The 20,423-nt window shown below is 44.2% G+C and overlaps 1 protein-coding gene across 4 annotated transcripts in view; it reads right to left on the bottom strand.

Moving 5' to 3' along the window:
- GORASP1 (golgi reassembly stacking protein 1) overlaps nt 1-20,423 on the bottom strand; it is a 163,355-nt gene that overhangs the window by 76,609 nt on the left and 66,323 nt on the right. For all 4 annotated transcript variants that reach the window (XM_029588395.1, XM_029588394.1, XM_029588397.1 and 1 more), the window contains 2 exons: nt 18,170-18,314; nt 4,352-4,496 (listed from right to left, as the gene is read on the bottom strand). In XM_029588395.1, coding sequence (XP_029444255.1) covers nt 4,352-4,496; nt 18,170-18,314 — 290 coding nt within the window. The remainder of the gene's footprint in view (nt 1-4,351; nt 4,497-18,169; nt 18,315-20,423) is intronic.

The following is a 20,423-nucleotide window of genomic DNA, read 5'->3' as shown; positions in this document are numbered from 1 at the left end:
TCATGTGCTCCTGGGCCTGGATAGGAAGTCACTCAGTCTCAGTCACTCAGTCTCTCAGCTCCTGGCTCCTCGGTCCCTTGTTGGGATTTTACATGTAGCTTAGCTACGAAACAAGAACAGCTGACTGTCTCTCTATTTCATCAGAGTTCAGACTTCTGCCCCTCCCTTCTCAATAATTAGCTCTTCAGTAGAAGAACTGATTGCAGAGCTGCCAGATGTACTCCTCTCTTCCTGGCTCCTGGCTGCAACTCCTGGCCAACCCTTCCCCTCACACACACACAGCCAGCCAATTTGCGCCTTTTCTTCCTTAAATTGTCTCCTAGCATTCCTTTGGCTTCCTCCTCTGTTGGCTATGTAATGCTGTTCTCTGGGCAGGCTAAACAGTTCAGCCCTTTTCTCAACTTGTTAACACTGTGCTGGATGCTGGTTCTTGCAAAACATTTATCATTCACAGAAGAGCACATAGGGGTTTTGATGTATTTTTATATTCCTTCACCTTGGCTGCGGTAGCTTGCAGTCTCTGCAGGGTTGAAAAACCCTTTTAGGCAAACTCAAAACACTTCACATACCTAGATGCAGCTCGGTCCAAATTGTAAGGCTTTAATATATGATAAGCTCGTGAGGGGAAGGAACACGTTTTATAGTAGCTTGCTACAATTAAAAAATAAATATCCTGAAATCCCAACTAGTTGGTGGCCCTCGAGGACCAGAGTTTCCACCTCACAAAAAGAAAAGACAGAAAGGAAACTAGGACACAATATGCAGACAACAAATAAGGCAATAGAAGATAGCATTTTTCATAGAAGAAGTAATAATCATATGAAGCTGAAGGGAAAGATGTTCAAAAGGAATGTGAAGTAATAGTTTTTCCACTAAAACAGTGGTGGAAAGCTGGGATCAGACTTCCTGCAGATGTGGTAGTAGCAAAAACAGTGACAACATTTAAATATCCTTAAAACAGGCTCAATGAGACTTAAGTTGGATGGCGGGGAAGAGATTAGTCATCAAGCAGGATTACGTGGCAACAGATACAAATGAATAGACTGGGTAAACAAATTGGTTTTGTCTGCTGACATGTTCTGTAGTTCTATGCAATGTCTCTAGAGCAGAGCTTTCCAAACTTTTCATGTTGGTGACACTTTTTAGACAAGCATAATTTCATGACACAGTAATTCAGTCTATTAGCAAACTAGAAGTTAAAGGTTAAACGAACGAAATGTATTTCGACAATTTATGTATGTTTCCTTAAATATATACATAATAAAATGTTTCATGACACAACCTATCTTGTGAAAACCTTTCATTTATATTAAAAATATATAATATTCCAAGATTAATGTTATTGTTATAATTTATGAGTAACAATAATAAAACAAAGTGATTGTGTTATTCAATTTACCTCTTTAATGAGATATATGAGCTTGATGGGATAAAACACAGCTTTTGAATATTTGGTGTTAATAAAAAAAAGTCCAAAGGGTCTTCTGCATAATTTTAAAAAGCTGGCCAGTTTCACACTATATAATTATTTGATAGCCTCATTCAACTAATTCTATATGGCTATGAGAGTGAAGTCTGGAATTTATAGGAAGGGACAGAATGTCAATATAAATCCTGCACCTCCAGTTCTGTAACTGTGCATCCACTGAAAATTCCCCCAAACAATGGAGCTTGAATGTTTCCCTTACAGCTCATCATACTAAAAGATATTTTCAAATTCTGGTGTCACCTCACAGTAACAGCAGCACAAACACCTTCCACTGCCAGGCACATTGTGAACTAAAATAAAACCTCGCAAAAAAAGACACGCAAAATCTATACTGCAATCCAATTGTAACAGAACAGTAATAACACCAAGGACTCAAACAACAATAACCCTAACTGTGAAAAAGCAAGGGTAAATATTACACTGGGTCCTAGAATACCAATACACCACCTACTGAGGAAACAAAACAAACCAGATTGCTATAGATCCCTATGCTAGCAGAATCTCTCATCACGATCACACACACAGAGCAGTGACAGACCCTCACCAAATACAGAATACAAAATAAAGGAGCACAAATTAGACAAAAACTGAAATGGAAACCCCAAGAAGCCAGACTCTGTGTATTAACAATGGAAAAACAGAACCACCATTCCTCATAAAACAAATAAAATTAAGAAACATAAAGCATCAGTTATAATAGTAAAAACCATACTAATAAAAGAATATTTTAAAACTACTAATAAATAGAATTTCTATTAATTAAAATTATTTACATTTTTTACAATGTCCCAAACACCAATAAAATGTTTCAAAACAGCACATATATCAAATAACACCCAATAATTAAAGCTAATAAGGATTTTAAAAAGCCCCTGCTGTCCATACATGGGAGCTCTTGATTTCCAGTCACCTTGATATTGTCAAGGATTAGGAGGTTATCCTCTCTCTCTCACACATACTCACATGTCCATTCTCTCTCACACATAGACTAAATAGCAAAATAGAATGGAACAGTTTAATTCATTAAGGTACAAGTGGTGAGATTTTTTTAGAAAGATAACGCCACCTTGTTACGTCAATACGTAAAAACTGATTGGCTACAATTGAAGTGAGTTTGGAGTTTAAAAAAAAGGCAGTCATGTTAATACATTTAAACTAAGCCCAACTAACAGAGATGGAAGGTTGCAGACACAATTATGAATAAATACCGACAAGAAGGTTTTGATAAAAGTTTATATTCTAATTATGATGTGAATTATGCAATACAATTATGATTTCAATGCTGTTGTTCCTCATATTATAGAACCTGCCCTGATGCAGCGTTTGCGAAACGTTGACAACGTTGGCGGCTGAGGAAATTGAGCGTCTTCAAAAAGTATTCGGTGTATAGAAACACAGAAACACCATTAAGGCACAAATGAACAGATAAGTGCATAACTTATTCAAATGTCGGGTCTAATATAAAATGTCTCCGCTTTAAAGCAATTAAACATTGGGCATTACAGCTGAACTACGGTCCTGGCAAGATACTTTAGTCTCTGGTTGTTTTAAATTAAGTTTTGGAATCTCATGTCATTCTATCCGATTCAGATTAGGTGCCACTCGATTGTGATTTATAAAAGAATTAATTAAAAAAAAGAAACAAAAGGGCACACAGAGAGTGGCAGGATTAATTGAATGTGATATGTAGAAGAGAAAAGAAGATCAATTGGGAATGAAGACATTTTAAGAAAAATAAGTGAAAAAATAAAAGAGGTGGTAAGACCTATGGGGGTCATTTTCCAAGGTGTTATCATGGGAGATAATACCGCAAATCGCGCTAACAGCCGTTAACGTGATTTGCGAATGCAAATTCGTAATCTTATATTCAGGGGGCGGAGCATATGTAAAACGGGAAACAGTTATCGTGTGCCGCGAAACAGCCGCAGTGTTAGCGCGGCTCCTATCGCGGCTAATAGCTACAACACTTTCATTCGCGTTACGGGCCAGTAAAGGGGGGGGAGGAGAGAGGGGGGGAGGAGAGAGAGAGAGAGAGAGAGAGAGAGAGAGAGAGAGAGAGAGAGAGAGAGAGAGAGAGAGAGAGAGAGAGAGAGAGAGAGAGAGAGAGATAGAGAGAGACTTGCTATAGTGCCTATGCCCTAGACAGGTATTTGTATCCCTATGGGAGGGCCACCTAGTAACTCGAGGTGGGGATTAGGTATGAGCGTAGGGGCCCTCCCATAGGGATATAAATACCTGTCTAGGGCATAGGCACTATAGCAAGTCTCTCTCTCTCTCTCTCTCCCTCTCCCTCCCGTGTTGTGCAATAGGCTGTTTGGACACTTTCGTGTACTGTGAAGATTCATTGGTTTTATCGCGGTGCACAATGTTTTCACGAATTGCGAATCAATTTCCGCAAATGGCGAAAACATCGCGTCATGCGATGTTTCCCCGCTGCACGAAAAATGCCTTATTTGCATGGGACACGCCCCCTCATGCGTTACCACTGCGATATTGGAAAATGAGGCCCTATGATTGCTACGACTGGATATTAAGATTCTGGTTAATCAGATGTCTTACTAGTACTGAGGTCTCCCTTTTTACATAAATTATCTTGTTAATGTTTTTGAGATCAATAAAAATTAAATGATAAAGATTTTAAGTGATATTCATATATAGAGGAGACGTACGTGAAAATTAATAGTTGCTGTAGACTAGTCATTAATTTTTTTCATACTATAATCAAGCCAACTACCTCTATCTAGATATGTGATTCTAGTTTCCAAAATATTACTTTGTTTAAAACAGGAAAATAGTAATTAACTAAGCTGAAACAAAATGTGCCTGCACTGAACACATTGTGATGTAAGAGGCCAGAAATACCTGGATCCATAACTCTCTGGATAGGAGGTGGAGGTAGAAGATTACTTTCTGCTAAACAAAGATTTCTTTCCTGGTCCATTGGCTGATGGAAATTAACATTTTCTTCAGCTCCATCAATTTGTGAGCTAGGAGCCACCAGAGGAACCTTTAACAGAAAACAAGGTAATTTACATAGTTTAGTATCTTTAAAAAAAGTTTTAATTTGCTTGCTTTAGCCATGGTTGCAATGATTTAGCTTCTCTAATAAGATTGGGTAGTAGGACATTAATCCACCATATTATTCAAGTTTTCAATCTTAGCCAAAAGGCCAAGGGATTCATGATTCAAATGTGTTATTTAATTTTTTTTAATTTTTAATTTATGCATTTTCAAATACAATTATGTAATACATAATAATTACAGATGATTATGATAGTAATATGTCTAATTTAAATCAAAAGGAAAAGGAAAGGGAAACAAAGAAAACATCTAATTATCTGATATTACCTAATAGTTAGTGGTAATAACCCAGGAAGGTAATCATCTAATATTTAAGCAGTTTTACATAGGAAAAAAAAGGGGATTATCCCTTCTTATAACAATTGAAAAAGAGATAATTACAACTGATACAATGCCTCGAATTCCGAGCTACCATTCTCTTTAGGATAAGAAGCCAGAAAATTTTGCAATTGTGATACTTCAAAGAATATATATTTCTGATTTTGCAAAAACACTTCACATTTACATGGGAATTTTAAGGTCATTTTTCCCCCTTTCATCTCAATTTCCGATCTTAATGCTAGAAACTTCCTACTTTTTATCTTGTGTTGTCCTAGAAAAGTCTGGATAGATCCAGACTTTGTCTCCATGAAATAATGCTGATCGATTTCTCATATATAAGCGAAATACTGCTTCACTGTCCATAGCAAAGGCAAGAGACACATTAAGAGTAGCCCTCGATGCAATTATTGTACTTGGTGTTGCTTCAATAATTTCAGACAAATTGAAGGAATTTTCTTCTAGTTTATTAGCTTGAACTTTTTTATTGTCTCTTGCAGGTATGTAATAGATTTTCGAGATAATGTTGGGATTACTACCTGATAATCCCCTTTTCCTTAGTGTAGACAGATGGACTCAGGACAAATGGGATAGTATCTGCGTGCTAGCAGTTGGAGACGGATCTGACGTCAGCACGGGGTCGTATATATCCCCACAGGAAGCGTAGCTATTCAGTAATCTTCCTTGCAAAAGCTGTTATAGATGTGTGTACTGACGCTCAGTGAAAAAGTGAAACAGGATTCCCCTGACCGATTGATAGTAGCTGGAGACCGCCAGCATTCCCAACCGGAAGGCGTGGACACCTGGTAGAGTGTACGCTCTTATGGAAACAGATGACATGGCTTACCTTGAATCGGTGATACCCATGTACACAGGCAGCTGGGCGGGATGCTGAGTCCATCTGTCTACACTAAGGAAAAGGGGATTATCAGGTAGTAATCCCAACATTTCCTGGCGTGTAGCCAGATGGACTCAGGACAAATGAGATGTACAAAAGCTTTACTCCCAGCCTGGGTGGGAGGCTGCCTGAGGCCCATGTAGTACCGCCCTCGCAAATGCCGAGTCCTCCCCGGCCTGAATATCCAGACGATAGAACCTGGAGAAGGTATGGAGGGAAGACCAAGTCGCCGCTTTACAGATTTCCGCAGGCGATAGCATCCTGGATTCTGCCCAAGATGCTGCTTGTGCTCTGGTAGAATGAGCCTTGACCTGCAGAGGCGGAGACTTCCCGGCCTCTACGTACGCTGCTCTGACAACTTCTTTAATCCAGCGGGTGATGGTGGGCCGCGAGGCCGCTTCACCTAGCTTCTTCCCGCTGCACAGGACGAACAGATGGTCCATCTTTCGTAGGTCTTGTGTAAGTTCCAAATATCTGGGCAGCAATCTGCCAATGTCGAGATGGCGTAACAAACGCCCTTCTTCAGATTTCTTCAGACCCGCCGTGGTAGGCAAGGATATGATTTGATTAAGATGAAACTGTGAAATCACCTTAGGTAGAAAGGAGGGAACCGTACGAAGATGGATAGCCTCTGGAGTGATTCTGAGAAAGGGATCACGGCAGGACAATGCGTGTAGTTCCGAGATGCGGCGTGCTGAACACACCGCCAGCAAGAATACCATCTTCAAGGTGAGAGAACGAAGAGACAGGCCCCGAAGGGGTCGGAAGGTGGATCCGGCGAGGAAATCCAAAACAAGGTTGAGGTTCCACAAAGGCACAGGCCACCTTAGTGGCGGACGAATATGCTTGACTCCCTGCAGAAAGCGAGAAACATCCTGGTGCTTGGCGATGGTCTTGCCATCCCTCCTGGGACCATAGCAAGACAGCGCAGCCACCTGAACCTTGATGGAGCTGAGGGAGAGACCCTTCTGAAGGCCATCCTGCAGGAAATCCAACACAATAGGGATTGTGGTTGCATGTGGATTGGTGCCGTGAGTGTCGCACCATGCTTCAAATACTCTCCAGATCCGGATGTATGTGAGGGATGTGGAAAACTTGTGAGCTCGAAGGAGGGTATCAATCACGGGCTCCGAGTAACCCCTCTTCTTCAATCTAGCCCTCTCAAGGGCCATACCGTAAGAGAGAATTGAGCCGGATCCCCGTGAAGAATGGGACCTTGATGTAGAAGGTCCCGGAGAGGAGGCAGGGGAAGGGGCTCCCCTGCCAGTAGTCTTCTCATGTCCGCGTACCAGGGTCGTCTTGGCCAGTCTGGCGCCACTAGAAGGACTAGGCCCCGGTGCCTCTGAATCTTGCGGATGACAGCGCCTAGCAGAGGCCACGGAGGAAAGGCATACAGTAGAGTCCCTGGAGGCCACGGTTGAACCAGGGCATCGATTCCGTGTGAGCACGGGTCGCGCTTGTGGCTGAAGTAACTGGGTACTTGAGCATTGGACTGGTCTGCCAGTAAATCCATGTCCGGAAACCCCCAATGATCCACAATCATCTGGAAGGCCGTGGGTGAGAGCTGCCACTCTCCCGGATTTAGGCTTTCCCTGCTGAGGAAGTCTGCTGTGGTATTGTCCTTCCCGGCGATGTGGACGGCGGAGATGTCCTGAAGATTCACCTCTGCCCAAGTCATCAGAGGGGCGGTCTCCAGAGATACCTGTCGGCTTCTGGTTCCGCCCTGACGATTGATGTATGCCACCGTGGTGGCGTTGTCGGACATCACTCTGACTGCTCTGTTCTGCAGTCTGTGGGCAAATTGAAGGCATGCCAATCGGACAGCCCGGGCCTCTAGACGGTTGATGTTCCACGCCGACTCTTCTCTGTTCCACTGCCCCTGTGCGGTGAGTTCTTCGCAGTGTGCGCCCCAGCCGCTTAGGCTGGCATCTGTGGTGAGCAAAATCCATGTGGGTGAGGACATCTTCGATCCCCTGCTCATGTGGGTGGACTGCAACCACCACCGTAACTGGGTCCGCACTCGGGCCGGTAGAGGTAGGTGCGTGGAGTAGGTCCGTAGACGGGGGCTCCAGCGAGAGAGCAGGGCGTGTTGGAGAGGTCTCATATGGGCCCTCGCCCAGGGCACCACTTCCAGGGTGGATGCCATGAGACCAAGAACCTGCAGATAATCCCAGGCGGTGGGTCGACTGGCTCCCATCAAATACTGGATACGCTGCTGAAGTTTCAACGTCCTCTTGGTGGTGAGACTGACCGTATCTGCCCGGGTGTCGAACTGTACTCCCAGGTATTCCAGTGACTGGGAAGGCTGTAGGCAGCTCTTGCCGAGGTTGATAACCCAGCCCAGGCTTTCCAGAAGGGCTATCACTCTGTCGGTGGTCCGAAGGCTCTCCTCTCGAGACTTTGCCCTGATCAGCCAGTCGTCTAGGTAGGGATGGACCAGAATTCCTTCCCGCCTGAGCGCCGCCGCTACTAATACTACCACCTTGGTGAATGTCCGTGGCGATGTTGCCAACCCAAAGGGCAGAGCCCGAAACTGGAAGTGGCGGCCTAGAACCTTGAAGCGCTGATGATCCGGATGGATCGGGATATGCAGGTATGCCTCTGACAGGTCTAACGCCGTAAGGAATTCCCCTGGCTGTACTGCGGCCTTGACGGAGCGTAGAGTTTCCATGCGAAACCTCGGGACCCGTAAGTATCGATTGACCGACTTGAGGTCCAGGACAGGCCGAAAGGTACCCCCTTTCTTGGGTACCATAAAATAGATGGAATAATGGCCAGAATTCACTTCCCAGGCAGGTACTGGGACGATGGCTTTCAAGGACAGGAGCCTTGCCAGGGTAGCTTCCAATGCTGCCTTCTTGTGTATGGGACACGAAGATTCCACCAACTTGTCCGGATGGAGATGATGAAAGTCCAGATAATATCCCTCTCGGATAACGGCGAGAACCCACTGGTCCGAAGTAATCTTGACCCATCTGGGGTAGAAGAGGGTCAACCTGCCCCCTATGGCTCCGTCCCCCAGATGAATCGGCGGATTCTCATTGGGAAGCGCGGCCGGGACCCGAGCCCGGGCCCGCTCCCCTCTTGCGCTGCTTGGTCCGAAAGGACTGATTCCTGGCCGGAGGACGTGGTGCCTGGTAACGACTCCTGTAAGGAACGAAACGCTGGGAACTCCTGCCCCTGGAGGGCCTTGGAAAGGCGCGCTGGCCCCTTCGGAACCGATCTTCCAGCAATCTGGGCACTGGAGAGGCGCCCCATGCACTGGCCAGTTTATCAAGGTCGCTGCCAAATAGAAAAGAGCCCTTGAAGGGCAATCTGGTGAGGTGGGTTTTAAAAGGCGCATCAGCCGACCATCTTCGGATCCAGAGCTGCCTCCTGGCGGCTACGGAGGATGAAATCCCTTTAGCTGTTGTCCGGACCAGGTCAGATGCTGCATCCGTAAGGAACGAAAGAGCGGATTCCATGTCCGCCGCTGGAGCGTTGTTTCTAACCTGTGACAAACAGGCACGCGTTACTACCGTGCAGCAGGTGGCGATCCGTAAAGATAAAGCTGCCACCTCAAAGGCCTGACGCAGAATGGCGTCCAGTCGCCTATCATGCGGCTCCCCGAGGGCCGTCCCCCCTTCAACAGGCTTGGTAGTGCGCTTGACCACAGCGCTAATCAAGACGTCCACCTGAGGGCACGCCAGCAGATCCTGGATAGCCGGTGCCAATGGGTACATGCTCGTCAGAGCCCGACCCCCTTTGAAGGCAGCCGCTGGAGCCGCCAATTCTAAATCGATCAGTTGTTGCACCGCCTGTAAGAATGGAAAATGGCGGGCCGTAGCACGAAGAGCTTCCAGCAGGGGGTTCTGCACAGAAGGTACCGAAGCGCTGGGACCTGTAATATCCAATTCTGCCAGACACTGAGACACCAGGTCGGAGAGATCCTCCTTAGGGAAGAACCGCCTCATGGTTCGATATGGCTCAGTCCCTGGAGGGAGGTCCCCCTCGTCCGGGAGTTCGGACTCGTCCTGTGAGACCTCCTGGTCTGACTGATCCGGGCTATCCATCGGTGGGAAGTCCCGCTCGCGATAAGGTTGTGAAGGGCCAGGAACCGGATCCGCAGGAGCTGCTACTGCAGCAGCCGCCGCAGGCGCAGCCACCGCAGGAACTACAGGAACAGCAGGAACCGGAGGGCCCGGATGGGCAGCCGTTTGCATCTGTACAAAAGCATGAATTCCCTTAAAGAGATCCACCCAGGAAATGGAAGCAGCCTCTAATCGCTGGGGTACAAGCTCCCCCAGGATGCCTGATTGGTCGAGACTGCCCCCTAACTCTGGGGTAGCCCCTGGGGATCTGTCCACAAATCGTGGTTGAGACAGGTCCTGGCCCGAGGGTCGCACGGCCCCCTCACATTGGGCACACAGAGAATCTGGCTCCTCCCTGCGCGTGGCCCGAAGGTGGCATGCTGAGCAGAGGCCAAGGGCTGCAATGCCCGAAGCAGGCGGCACCGTCGCTGAAAACTCTGCAGCTCTCTGATCCATTGAACAATAGGCGCTCAATAATATGCGGCAGCAATAGGCGCTTAATAAAACAGGCGCTCAAGAACAATATGCGGCAGCAATAGGCGCTTAATACAACAGGCGCTCAAGAACAATATGCGGCAGCAATAGGCGCTTAATACAACAGGCGCTCAAGAACAATATGCGGCAGCAATAGGCGCTTAATACAACAGGCGCTCAATAACAATATACGGCAGCAATAGGCGCTTAATACAACAGGCGCTCAATAACAATATGCGGCAGCAATAGGCGCGTAATAGAACAGGCGCTCAATAACAATAAATAGCAGCAATAGGCGCTTAATACAACAGGTGCTCAACAGGAATATGTGGCAGCAATAAGCGCTTAATGTGCCCTCAATAGGCAGTCAGCAATAAGCGACCAGCAATATGCTTGCAATAGGCATTCAATAAGATTTCAGTAATAAGCGGTCAGCAATATGCTTGCAATAGGCCTTCAATAAGCTGTCAGTAATAAGCGGCCAGCAATATGCTCTCAATAGGCATTCAATAAGCATTCAGTAATAAGCGGCCAGCAATATGCTCTCAATAGGCATTCAATAAGCTTTCAGTAATAAGCGGGCAGCAATATGCTCACAATAGGCATTCAATAAGCTTTCAGTAATAAGCGGGCAGCAATATGCTCTCAATAGGCATTCAATAAGCTTGCAGTAATAAGCGGGCAGCAATATGCTCTCAATAGGCATTCAATAAGCTTGCAGTAATAAGCGGGCAGCAATATGCTCTCAATAGGCATTCAATAAGCTGTCAGTAAGAAGCGGCCAGCAATATGCTCTCAATAGGCATTCAATAAGCTTTCAGTAATAAGTGGTCAGCAATATGCTCGCAATAGGCATTCAATAAGCATTCAGTAATAAGCGGCCAGCAATATGCGCTTAATAGGCATTCAATAAGCTTTCAGTAAGAAGCGGTCAGCTATATGCCGAAACAAAGCCAAGGAGGAAGAAAGCCGCGCCCATTACGGGCGCGGAGTACCTGAGCAAGGCCCAACCAGGGTGTCCTCCACTGCGTGCCACGCCGCCGATCCTCTGCGCTTCGGAGACCCGTAGGAAGAGACGTACTCCTTACCAGCTTCGGCGCTTCCCGGCTGGAACACAGGCGGTCTCCGGCTGCGGGGGGAAGGGATCATCTCACCACTGTAATTTGAGGAAATGCACCCGCTACCTTGTCCACGCCGGGACCGAGGGCCTCGTATACCTCACGCGGACTGCGTCCGGGGACTGCGTCACTGCCGCGCTTCGGCAGGACCGAGGACTTTCCCACCGGGGGAGCACGGTAAGCACCCCGGGAGCTCGCTGTGGGAGGAACCCGTGGGTATCTACCGCAGGAGCGCGGGGCTCTAAGTCGAATAGACAGGAAAAACGAATCTAGAATGATAAGAAAAGAGAAAAATTAAAGTAGTCTTGGAAAGCACGCTCAACTAGCGTGCAGGCACTCCAAACTGCTTTGGAGTCGGAAATTACTGAATAGCTACGCTTCCTGTGGGGATATATACGCCCCCGTGCTGACGTCAGATCCGTCTCCAACTGCTAGCACGCGGATACTATCCAATTTGTCCTGAGTCCATCTGGCTACACGCCAGGAAACAGGCATTGCCTGATGAGGCATCTTTAGAATTTGTTACAAATATTCCTTAAGCATGTCTTGCGGAGTTATTAGATCATGCTTGGGAAAGTTCAGTATCCTAAGATTAAGATTTTTAAGGTATTTTCTATGCTTTCCAGTTTTTTATCTTATATTATTTCGGCTCTGGTATACCTCTGATGTCTACTTTCCATGTTTATCATTCTTTTTTCCAACTCTTCCATTTTTCCATCAGACTTAATAAGAGAAGTCTCAATATTCCGAAATCGTTTATTGGAATCCATAATTACCTTTATCAGGTCAACAATTGCTAACTCTAAAGCCTTTACCGCCTGCCAGAGAGAATCCAAATTGATTTAAGTTGGCTTATCAGTGAGTGTAAATCTATTGCCCAATAATCCGGCTTCCAATACTTCCTCTGTTAACTGGCTCCTATCTCCTTTCTCCTCATTATTTACTTGCAATTGCAAAAAGTCTGATGGTATAATTTGAGGTGGGGGAGGAGTATTCGGGGCTCCGGGACTTAGAGATATTTCAGCCTGGAAGGTCGGGACCCACTCTGTTCCAAGCCCTTCAGCGGCCAGCTCTACCGGACTTTTTTCAGTTGTGGGAGCGAAAAAAGTCAAAATCCGAGATTGGGAGGTTTTGGACAAAGGAGAAGATGCTGCCATCTCCCTGACCCCAGCCTTCTGTTTGGTATGAGGCATGTTTCCTTGAAGTAATTGAAAAATCTCTGATTTCTCTTTTCAGATCCAAATCTCAAATTCTATTTGGACCTTCCTGGATGGAGGCTTCGGAGGAGAGTTATAAAAATATAAAGAAAAAAATATTACTCACTTTCCTGCTTTTCCCGAAGATTATTGATAGGCAATAAATCTGGGGCAAAGCCGCGTGCCCCTTTGGCGCGTGCAACTTTGGCAGCATGCCGGCCTCGATGGTGTGCCGCAAGGAGGTCCGATTTTATAGTTGATAGCGTCGCTCCACTGATGACATCACAGTCAGGAAATAGAAGCTCAATGTTCATCTCTCGGGCCGAGAACCAATTTCCTCACCCACAAGTGCCTTCAAGCAGGTAAAGTTCTTTAGTTGTTGAGCCCCACTCTCCTCCACCTCAGTGTTATTTAATTTTATCCAAAAGTCCAAGAAGCAAGCAACCAAACCAGTTTGTAGCTCTAGAGAGCTGATGTTGACCACCCCTTAGAATCAGGTCAATGAAGACTCATTGCCGGTATGTTAGAAGCTCATGATAAGATCTCCATGGGTTCATCTTCTAGCCACCTCGTTCATCTACTCTTTCCTTTTCTCTCTACACACCACTTTCTCCCTGGATGTTTCTGACATTCTTTATTCTAAATTTTCTATCTCTCCTTTGAATCCTATTCCTACATTCATTATTTTTTATGTCTCGTATTTTCCTTTCATTGTTATCTATATTCTTTACTCTACAATAACTTTTGGTACTATTCCTAATTTAAGACAACTGTGACCAGGGATACTAGTAAACCATGAATTAAGATGGCTGTTTAACTATGTGGCTTTGCTTCACCCTGACAGATTTAAATACCCTCTAATAAGAAAAAATGCTGCCCAAAGAAAAATTTGAGAAACTGAATAATAATTCTATAGTTATCAGCAAATTTGATCCTCTAGTTTGTCAGATGGTTGAGATAGAATGGAAAGCCTGGGTAGGAGATGGGTAGGCACACCTTAATTGACGGTGTTCAGGAGGCACCGCCAATTAAGGTGCCTCCTGGGCTGAAAGGACTGAGACCTACTCAAAGGTCTAGCCCTCTGAGAAGCCACACCTCTATAGGGTCAAACATCTGAAATCCTTAACATGGCCTCTTGCGCCAAACGAGCACGGTGCCTGCTTCTTATCCTCTGGCAACCAAGGAACCTGGGACTCCGCCCCACTTATTGTCCATTTTTTCTAACTCACTCCCAAACAAGAGTGATCCTTTAAAAGGCAATTTCATAAGATTAGACTATGAAGTTGTATCAGCCAACCAATTCTGCAGCCAGAGCTGATGCTTAGCTGCTATCACCAAAGCCACCTCTCTGGCAGAAGTACGGACGAGATCACAGCCCGCATCCGCCAAAAAGGCGGCTGCCAGTTCCTTCACTGCTCTGGAATACAAACCAGTCTCATCGACCTCCTGAGATAGAAGCAAACAAGTGTGAGCCACCAGGAAGCAGCAAGAGGCTATCTGCAAATTCACTGTCACTGCCTCCAAGGCCTGCTTACAGATAGCCTCAATTCTCCTATCCTGAGCATCCTTCAGTGCTGCTCCCCTTTCTATGGAATGGCTGTCTGCTTGGTGACGGAACACACCAGCGCCTTTTTCGCAACTCTGTATTTATATTTTCACATCCAACATAGGTCTGTTTGGATTGTCTATGAAGATGTACTCTACTTATAATGCTATTTGTTAATTGTTAATGGTTATTGGTTTGTGGTTATTTGTTACCTATCATTTAACTTCTTGTTCTCAATGTAATGCCACTACAGCAAATATTTCCACGTATAAGACGTGTTCCACTTACAATGTTATTTGTTATCGGACGAATTTGTTTCAATGTAACGCCACAGCGGCGATTGTTCAGTTTCAATGGAAACCGATATGATTTGATATCTTCTTTCAAGAATGTCGGTATACAAAAAGTCTAAATAAATAAATAAATAAAATCCACTTTTGGAAAACGCAACTGCTCTCATGCCACTGGATCCAGAGGGTACAGTCCTTTCAAGGCTTGTCCCACTGTAAAATTAGCTTCTGGAGCGCCCCATTCAAGATCAATCAACTCTCGAATAGCATCCATAATGGGGAAGAAACATGATGCTTTACGCAAAGTAACTAAAATGAGATTCTTCTTTGACTCAGACATGGATCAGCACCCGGCAATCCTAGCATCTTCAGTGTCTGAAAGATCAGCACTGGCAACTCATCTCTATGAAAGAAGCGCAACATCATTCTAGAAGGTTCCAACCCTGAGGAATTTCCCTATCCTCCAGGGAGTAAGGATCGCCTTCCTCATCCATGCCATCCGAGTCCCCATCAGTGTGACCTGCAACAGGCCGAGATGCCTTCCAACGTTTATCCGCGGCACCAGCCTTGCAGGATTCCGCAGCCTGCGATCTTGAACTTTAAGATTTGGCCAGCTCTGCCAACTGTACCTGTAGAAAGGACTGCAGCTCTTGAAAAGATTCCACCCAAGAGAAGGCAGAAGGATCCATACCAAAACCAAGGTATGGTTTGGTGCCCACTGAGTTGCCCTTCCCTGCTGACAAACCAGTTAGGGGACTCTCAAAACCAGGCGAAACTTCTGACAGAACCGCCTCCGGATATCTTCCTGTAACCTGCTGGGAAGGGTCAGGCTTAGTAAAATCAGTTGGAGACAACGCGCCTTGAGCCTCCAAGCAGCACTGACAAAGATTAGAGCGAACCCCAGGCTGTGATGCCCTAATATGGCAAGCAGGGCAAATCGCAAAATGCTTAGGCTTCTTTGCTACCTGCACCATGTATCCAGTGGCAGCATGCTCAACAACAAGCATTTGACAATTGTGCGTCCAATAGTGCGACCATACCTGGCAAGCCCAGACAAGACGCCCAAAAAATGGACGCATAGATATTTAATTAGATAGATAGATAGATAGATACTCTGTTGAACACTTGTATTATGAACATCCAAAATTTGGATGCCCAGCTATATGGTCCAGACGGATGCCCAACCTGGACATGCAGGCAGGAACCAACGTATGGCACTACTTTCATGAGAGAATTGCTCAGAAAAAAAACATGTGAACGCCATTATGCGATGTCCCAGTGAAGCTTGAAAGCAGGGTCTAGCCCAAAGGGCCACTCAATCTGCCAAAACTAAGGCAACTCCCAAGGTCTCCCATGGAGATGGGAATGCACGTTTGATTGGCACACTGAGGCTGAGAGACCAGAAACAGAAGAGAGGAGAGGAATTCCTAAATCTCTCTCTTCTTACTCTTTTTTTTTTTAAACTCTACCTGAGCTTAACCCATCCTGGCTGAGTACAGAGTCGGTCTCCGGCTGCAGGGGGAGAGGGCTAATGCCTTCACTACCACGTTCATCTTTCTGCACCCACTAGTCTCTCAGCTGATTCTCTCCTGCAGCTAAGTCCATGCCGGAAAACCAGACCGAGGCACTCGCCTGAGAAAGGAATCACCAGATATCACCTCAGGAGAAGCAGTGCATGAACAGTCCTTCTCTTTTTCTTTCCCTTTTTTTTTTTAAACAAGCAATCACTAGTAGGGTGATGCACATCCACCATTTGCTGGAGATGAAAAATACTGGCAGGCTGTTAGAGCAGGGGTATATATACCATGACACCAGCTTCGCTCCATCTCCATCTGCTGGTAGAGGTGCATAACCCACTGGTCATGGATTAACCTGTCTGAATACTGAGAAAGTTATGATTAAAACTACAATCAATCAAATTAAAGACACTAAACATGAGGTTAGAGCATGTATACAGGTATGGTTAAAGACAAGAGGTAGACTGTAACATGTAATCTAGGTTGAAACTGAACATATAGTAGATAATAAAGGGCCTAGTGGGTGAAATGGATAGCGAGAATATAAAGAAAGTTACAAGATGTATATATATTTTAATAAGGCAAACACTTTGTGTGCAGAGATAGTAAGAATAAATTATTAGTAGTAGTCGTTTAGTGGTGGACAAGATTGTGGGCTCCCGACCAGGAAGTTCTGGTAGTCAGGTATTAGAGGGAAGAGACTCTTTCCTTTGAATCTTGGGGAAAGCTTGGCTGAATGGGCAAGCCTTTATTTTTTGAAAGATGAGGTAGGCAGTCTCAAGGGATAGGGGTAGCGGTGTCTTGTTCCATAATTTTGGGGCATGAGAACTTAGTGCATGAAGTGTCATACAAGCTAATCTGATCAAAGCTAGAGTAGGGGAAGATGGGAGGGCCATTTGGGAGGATCAGACCTCCCTCATGGGAATGTAACAGAACAGAAGCTGAGAAAGATAATCAGGGGCCTGTTATTCATGCACTTAAAGACAAAGCAAAGAGTTTTGAGTTTTATCCTAAGCCAATGTTATCGTTGCAATATTGATCTTACGTGGTCCATTAGATGCTGCTAAACAGAGAATTACAGTTGTCTAGGCAGTTAGTAATCAGTGTGCGTATTACAGTAGCAAGATTTTTTTCTCAAAGTAATTGCACAGTTGGCGAATCTGGCACAGAAGCATATAGAAGCTCTTTACCTCCTTTGAGATATGTGTTTCCTTTGTAAGATTGTGGTCTACGTAAAGTGATGTGAAATCATCTATAGCATTCTGGGGATAGTGAAAAAATCCCTGGGTGTATCACTGGGGCCCAGTCACTGAAAATTTGAAGGGTAGCTAGTAAAACCAGTCTGAGCTGCAAAACACTGAGTGAAATGAAAAAGGAAGAAGGAAACTGCCAATGTAGAGTAGAGTAGAGGAGAGAGGACTGGCTGATGTTGAATCCAGATGGCTAAAATTTAGCACTCGGCCTTAGCTGAAAATTGGCTTCATTGAGCCTAACTTTTAAATCTATTCACAGTACAGCATTTGTGCACATACAGTAAGTGGATGTGTGGAGATTTATCTCAATATTCTATAAACTGTGCAGCAAGAGCTCTGAAAGTACTTGCATATGTTTCAATATGCAGAATCATTTCCAATGCAAACACTTAAAATTTCTCTACCTACTTTATAAATATACACGTGTATTTTAGGATAAAAAAAACAAAAACAAAAAAACCATGCATGCGTGATAATCCCAATTTATATATAGAGGCAGGTATTTAAGTATGTGAGTACGCTGGCTTCAAAGTACCCGACCATATACTTGAAATACCTCCACCAGTTTACCTAGATCCTCCAGCACTTCACCCACTCAAATATTGCAGACAACTGATAAGTCTAACTTCACTTGCACCAGACAGTTAGCAGGCGTAAAATTATATGAATATGTTTGGAAATGTATACATGTATCTCTCTTACAAAACAGCAACTACCAAGTGTACTTCTGAGCCATGCATTGGGACACCCCAGTCCGCCCCTTTTTTTCAGCAGTAAAATGTACACGCAAAATGGAAAATACACACGTACTCTTGATGTTTACAAAATAGCATATATGCAAGTACATTCTACTTAGGCACATACTATATGCTATGTTTGTGTGTGAAAACCCTTTGAAACATTCCTCCGTGGTGTTTACCTCACTATATCCATTGGCAACTGGCACAGCAGGTCTCTCTTCCGACGGCAAGGGTGATGGAGGTTTTATTTCTGTTCTTTTCGTCGTCACAGCTAACTGTGATGGAATTCTGTGCAAATAACCATATCCAATGCCACATCCTAGGCTACAGATAAAGAAGGTTAAAAAATGCAATTGTGAAGAAACACCATAATGCAGAACAGTCTTTCCCAAATGTATAGTAGACTTCTTTTCTTAAAATGCATAAATTGATATTATAAGCAATGGTGCACAAAATTAGGTGAAACAAGACAGATGCTTAGCAGAGGACAGAGAAGCAGAGAATTTGATAGCAGACAACCATAATGTCCATCTAGTCAGCCCAATTTCCTTCCTGTTTCATTGCTTTAGGCCCCTGTGGATGGTCCATTTCCCCCTTCACAACTAAGGATTCGTTGTGCTTATCCCATGCCTTCTTGAATTTTGCATCCAATACCCTTCCCATGAAGAAATATATATATATATATTTTTTAAATTTATACTTTATTAAAGATTTTAAACAATACAGTTGTAAAATCAAAAGAACAAATTTTGTATGCAGGAAAACAATATTTCCACAATCCCTTAACATTCTTATTTGCATCAAAACTCCTAGTCCACAACATGGGAGGAACTTAAAAAGAAAAAAATAAACACGAATATTCTGTAACATCAAGTTACATATGGGAGAATATTTTACTAAACAGCCTATATCTCAATCTTTTTCTTTATCTTCCAGAAAGGTTTCCAGGTGGGTGGGGTCTTGGAAGATAAATTTGTTCTTATGAAGGACAACCACACATTTACAGGGGAATTTTAAGAAGAAGATCTGCTTCTTGTACATTATTTATGTTTGAAGTATTTGAATGTCTATATCATATCTCCCCCTCTCCTCTAGGGCAGGGATTCTCAACATAGATTTCAGGACACATGTAGCCAGTCAGGTTTTTCGGATATCCACAATGAATTTGCGTGAGAGAGATTTGCATACAAATGCAGTGCAGTGCATACAAATTCATATTCATTGTGGATATCCTGAAAACCAAGTCACAAGTATGTGACAAGTAACTAAACATTAGATAGATCACAAGCTAATATTTCTTATTAATTACCATAATAGCAATATATGGTTTTAACCTCTAGGAACTTATCCAAACCTTTTTTAAACCCAATAACACTAACTGCTGAAAACACATCCTCTGCAATGAATTCTAGAGTTTAACTATGCGCTGAGTGAAAAAGAATTTTTTTTGATTTGTTTTAAATGAGCTACTTGCTAACTTCATGGAGTGCCCCTGGTCCTTCGATTATCTCAGAGAGTAAATAACCGATTTACATTAACCTGTTCAAGTCCTTTCATGATTTTGTAGACTTCTATCATATCCCCCTTCAGTCATCTCTTTTCCAAACTGAAGAGCCCTAACTTATTTAGCCTTTCCCTCATAAGGCATTCATTCCATACCCCATATCATTTTGGGCGCCCTTCTCTGCACTTTCTCCAATGTAGCTATATCTTTTTTGAGATGCTGCGACCAGAATTGTACACAATATTCAAGGTGCGGTCTCACCATGGAGCGATACAGAGGCATTATGACATCCTCCGTTTTATTTTTCATTCCCTTCCTAATAATTTCTAACATTCTGTTTGCTTTATTGATCGCCACAACACATTGGGCCAACTATTTCAATGTATTATCCACTATGACGCCTAGATCTCTTTCCTGGGTGGTAACTCCTAATATGAAACCTAACATCATGTAACTATAGAACGGGTTATTTTGCCCTACATGCATCACCTTGTACTTATCCACATCCCATTTTACAATACTTTGTATATTTGAAATCCAAGTTCTTGATCTTTGTATAACTTCTCTCCATCTTGGCCGTTGTATCAAACTATGCTGTCTCATGAATGCTGGTGCTCAGGTGGGCACCTACCCAAGCATTAGAGATACTGTCTCCATTTGTGAGCACCAGGTCTAGTATCGCTAATCCCCTTGTGGTTTCCATCACCATTTGCTTATGCAGAGCCCCTTGAAAGACATCCACAATTTCTCTACTTCTGCAAAAGGAGTACATCAAACCACATCCAGCAGATTAAAATCACTTCCTTTCTTTCCCAACTTTTGCATGTCTTTGTCCAGATCTCTGTCCAGTTCTTCCGAGTTGGATGCCTGTAGACCATAAGTGTAGATACTGTATATATACCATTAAACCAACAATTTGAGGAACCCAA

The sequence above is a fragment of the Rhinatrema bivittatum genome, chromosome 2 (assembly GCF_901001135.1).
Source record: "Rhinatrema bivittatum chromosome 2, aRhiBiv1.1, whole genome shotgun sequence".
NCBI lineage: Eukaryota > Metazoa > Chordata > Amphibia > Gymnophiona > Rhinatrematidae > Rhinatrema > Rhinatrema bivittatum.
The sequence above is the reverse complement of the archived record's forward strand: the minus strand, read 5'-3'. Positions and strand labels throughout refer to the sequence as shown.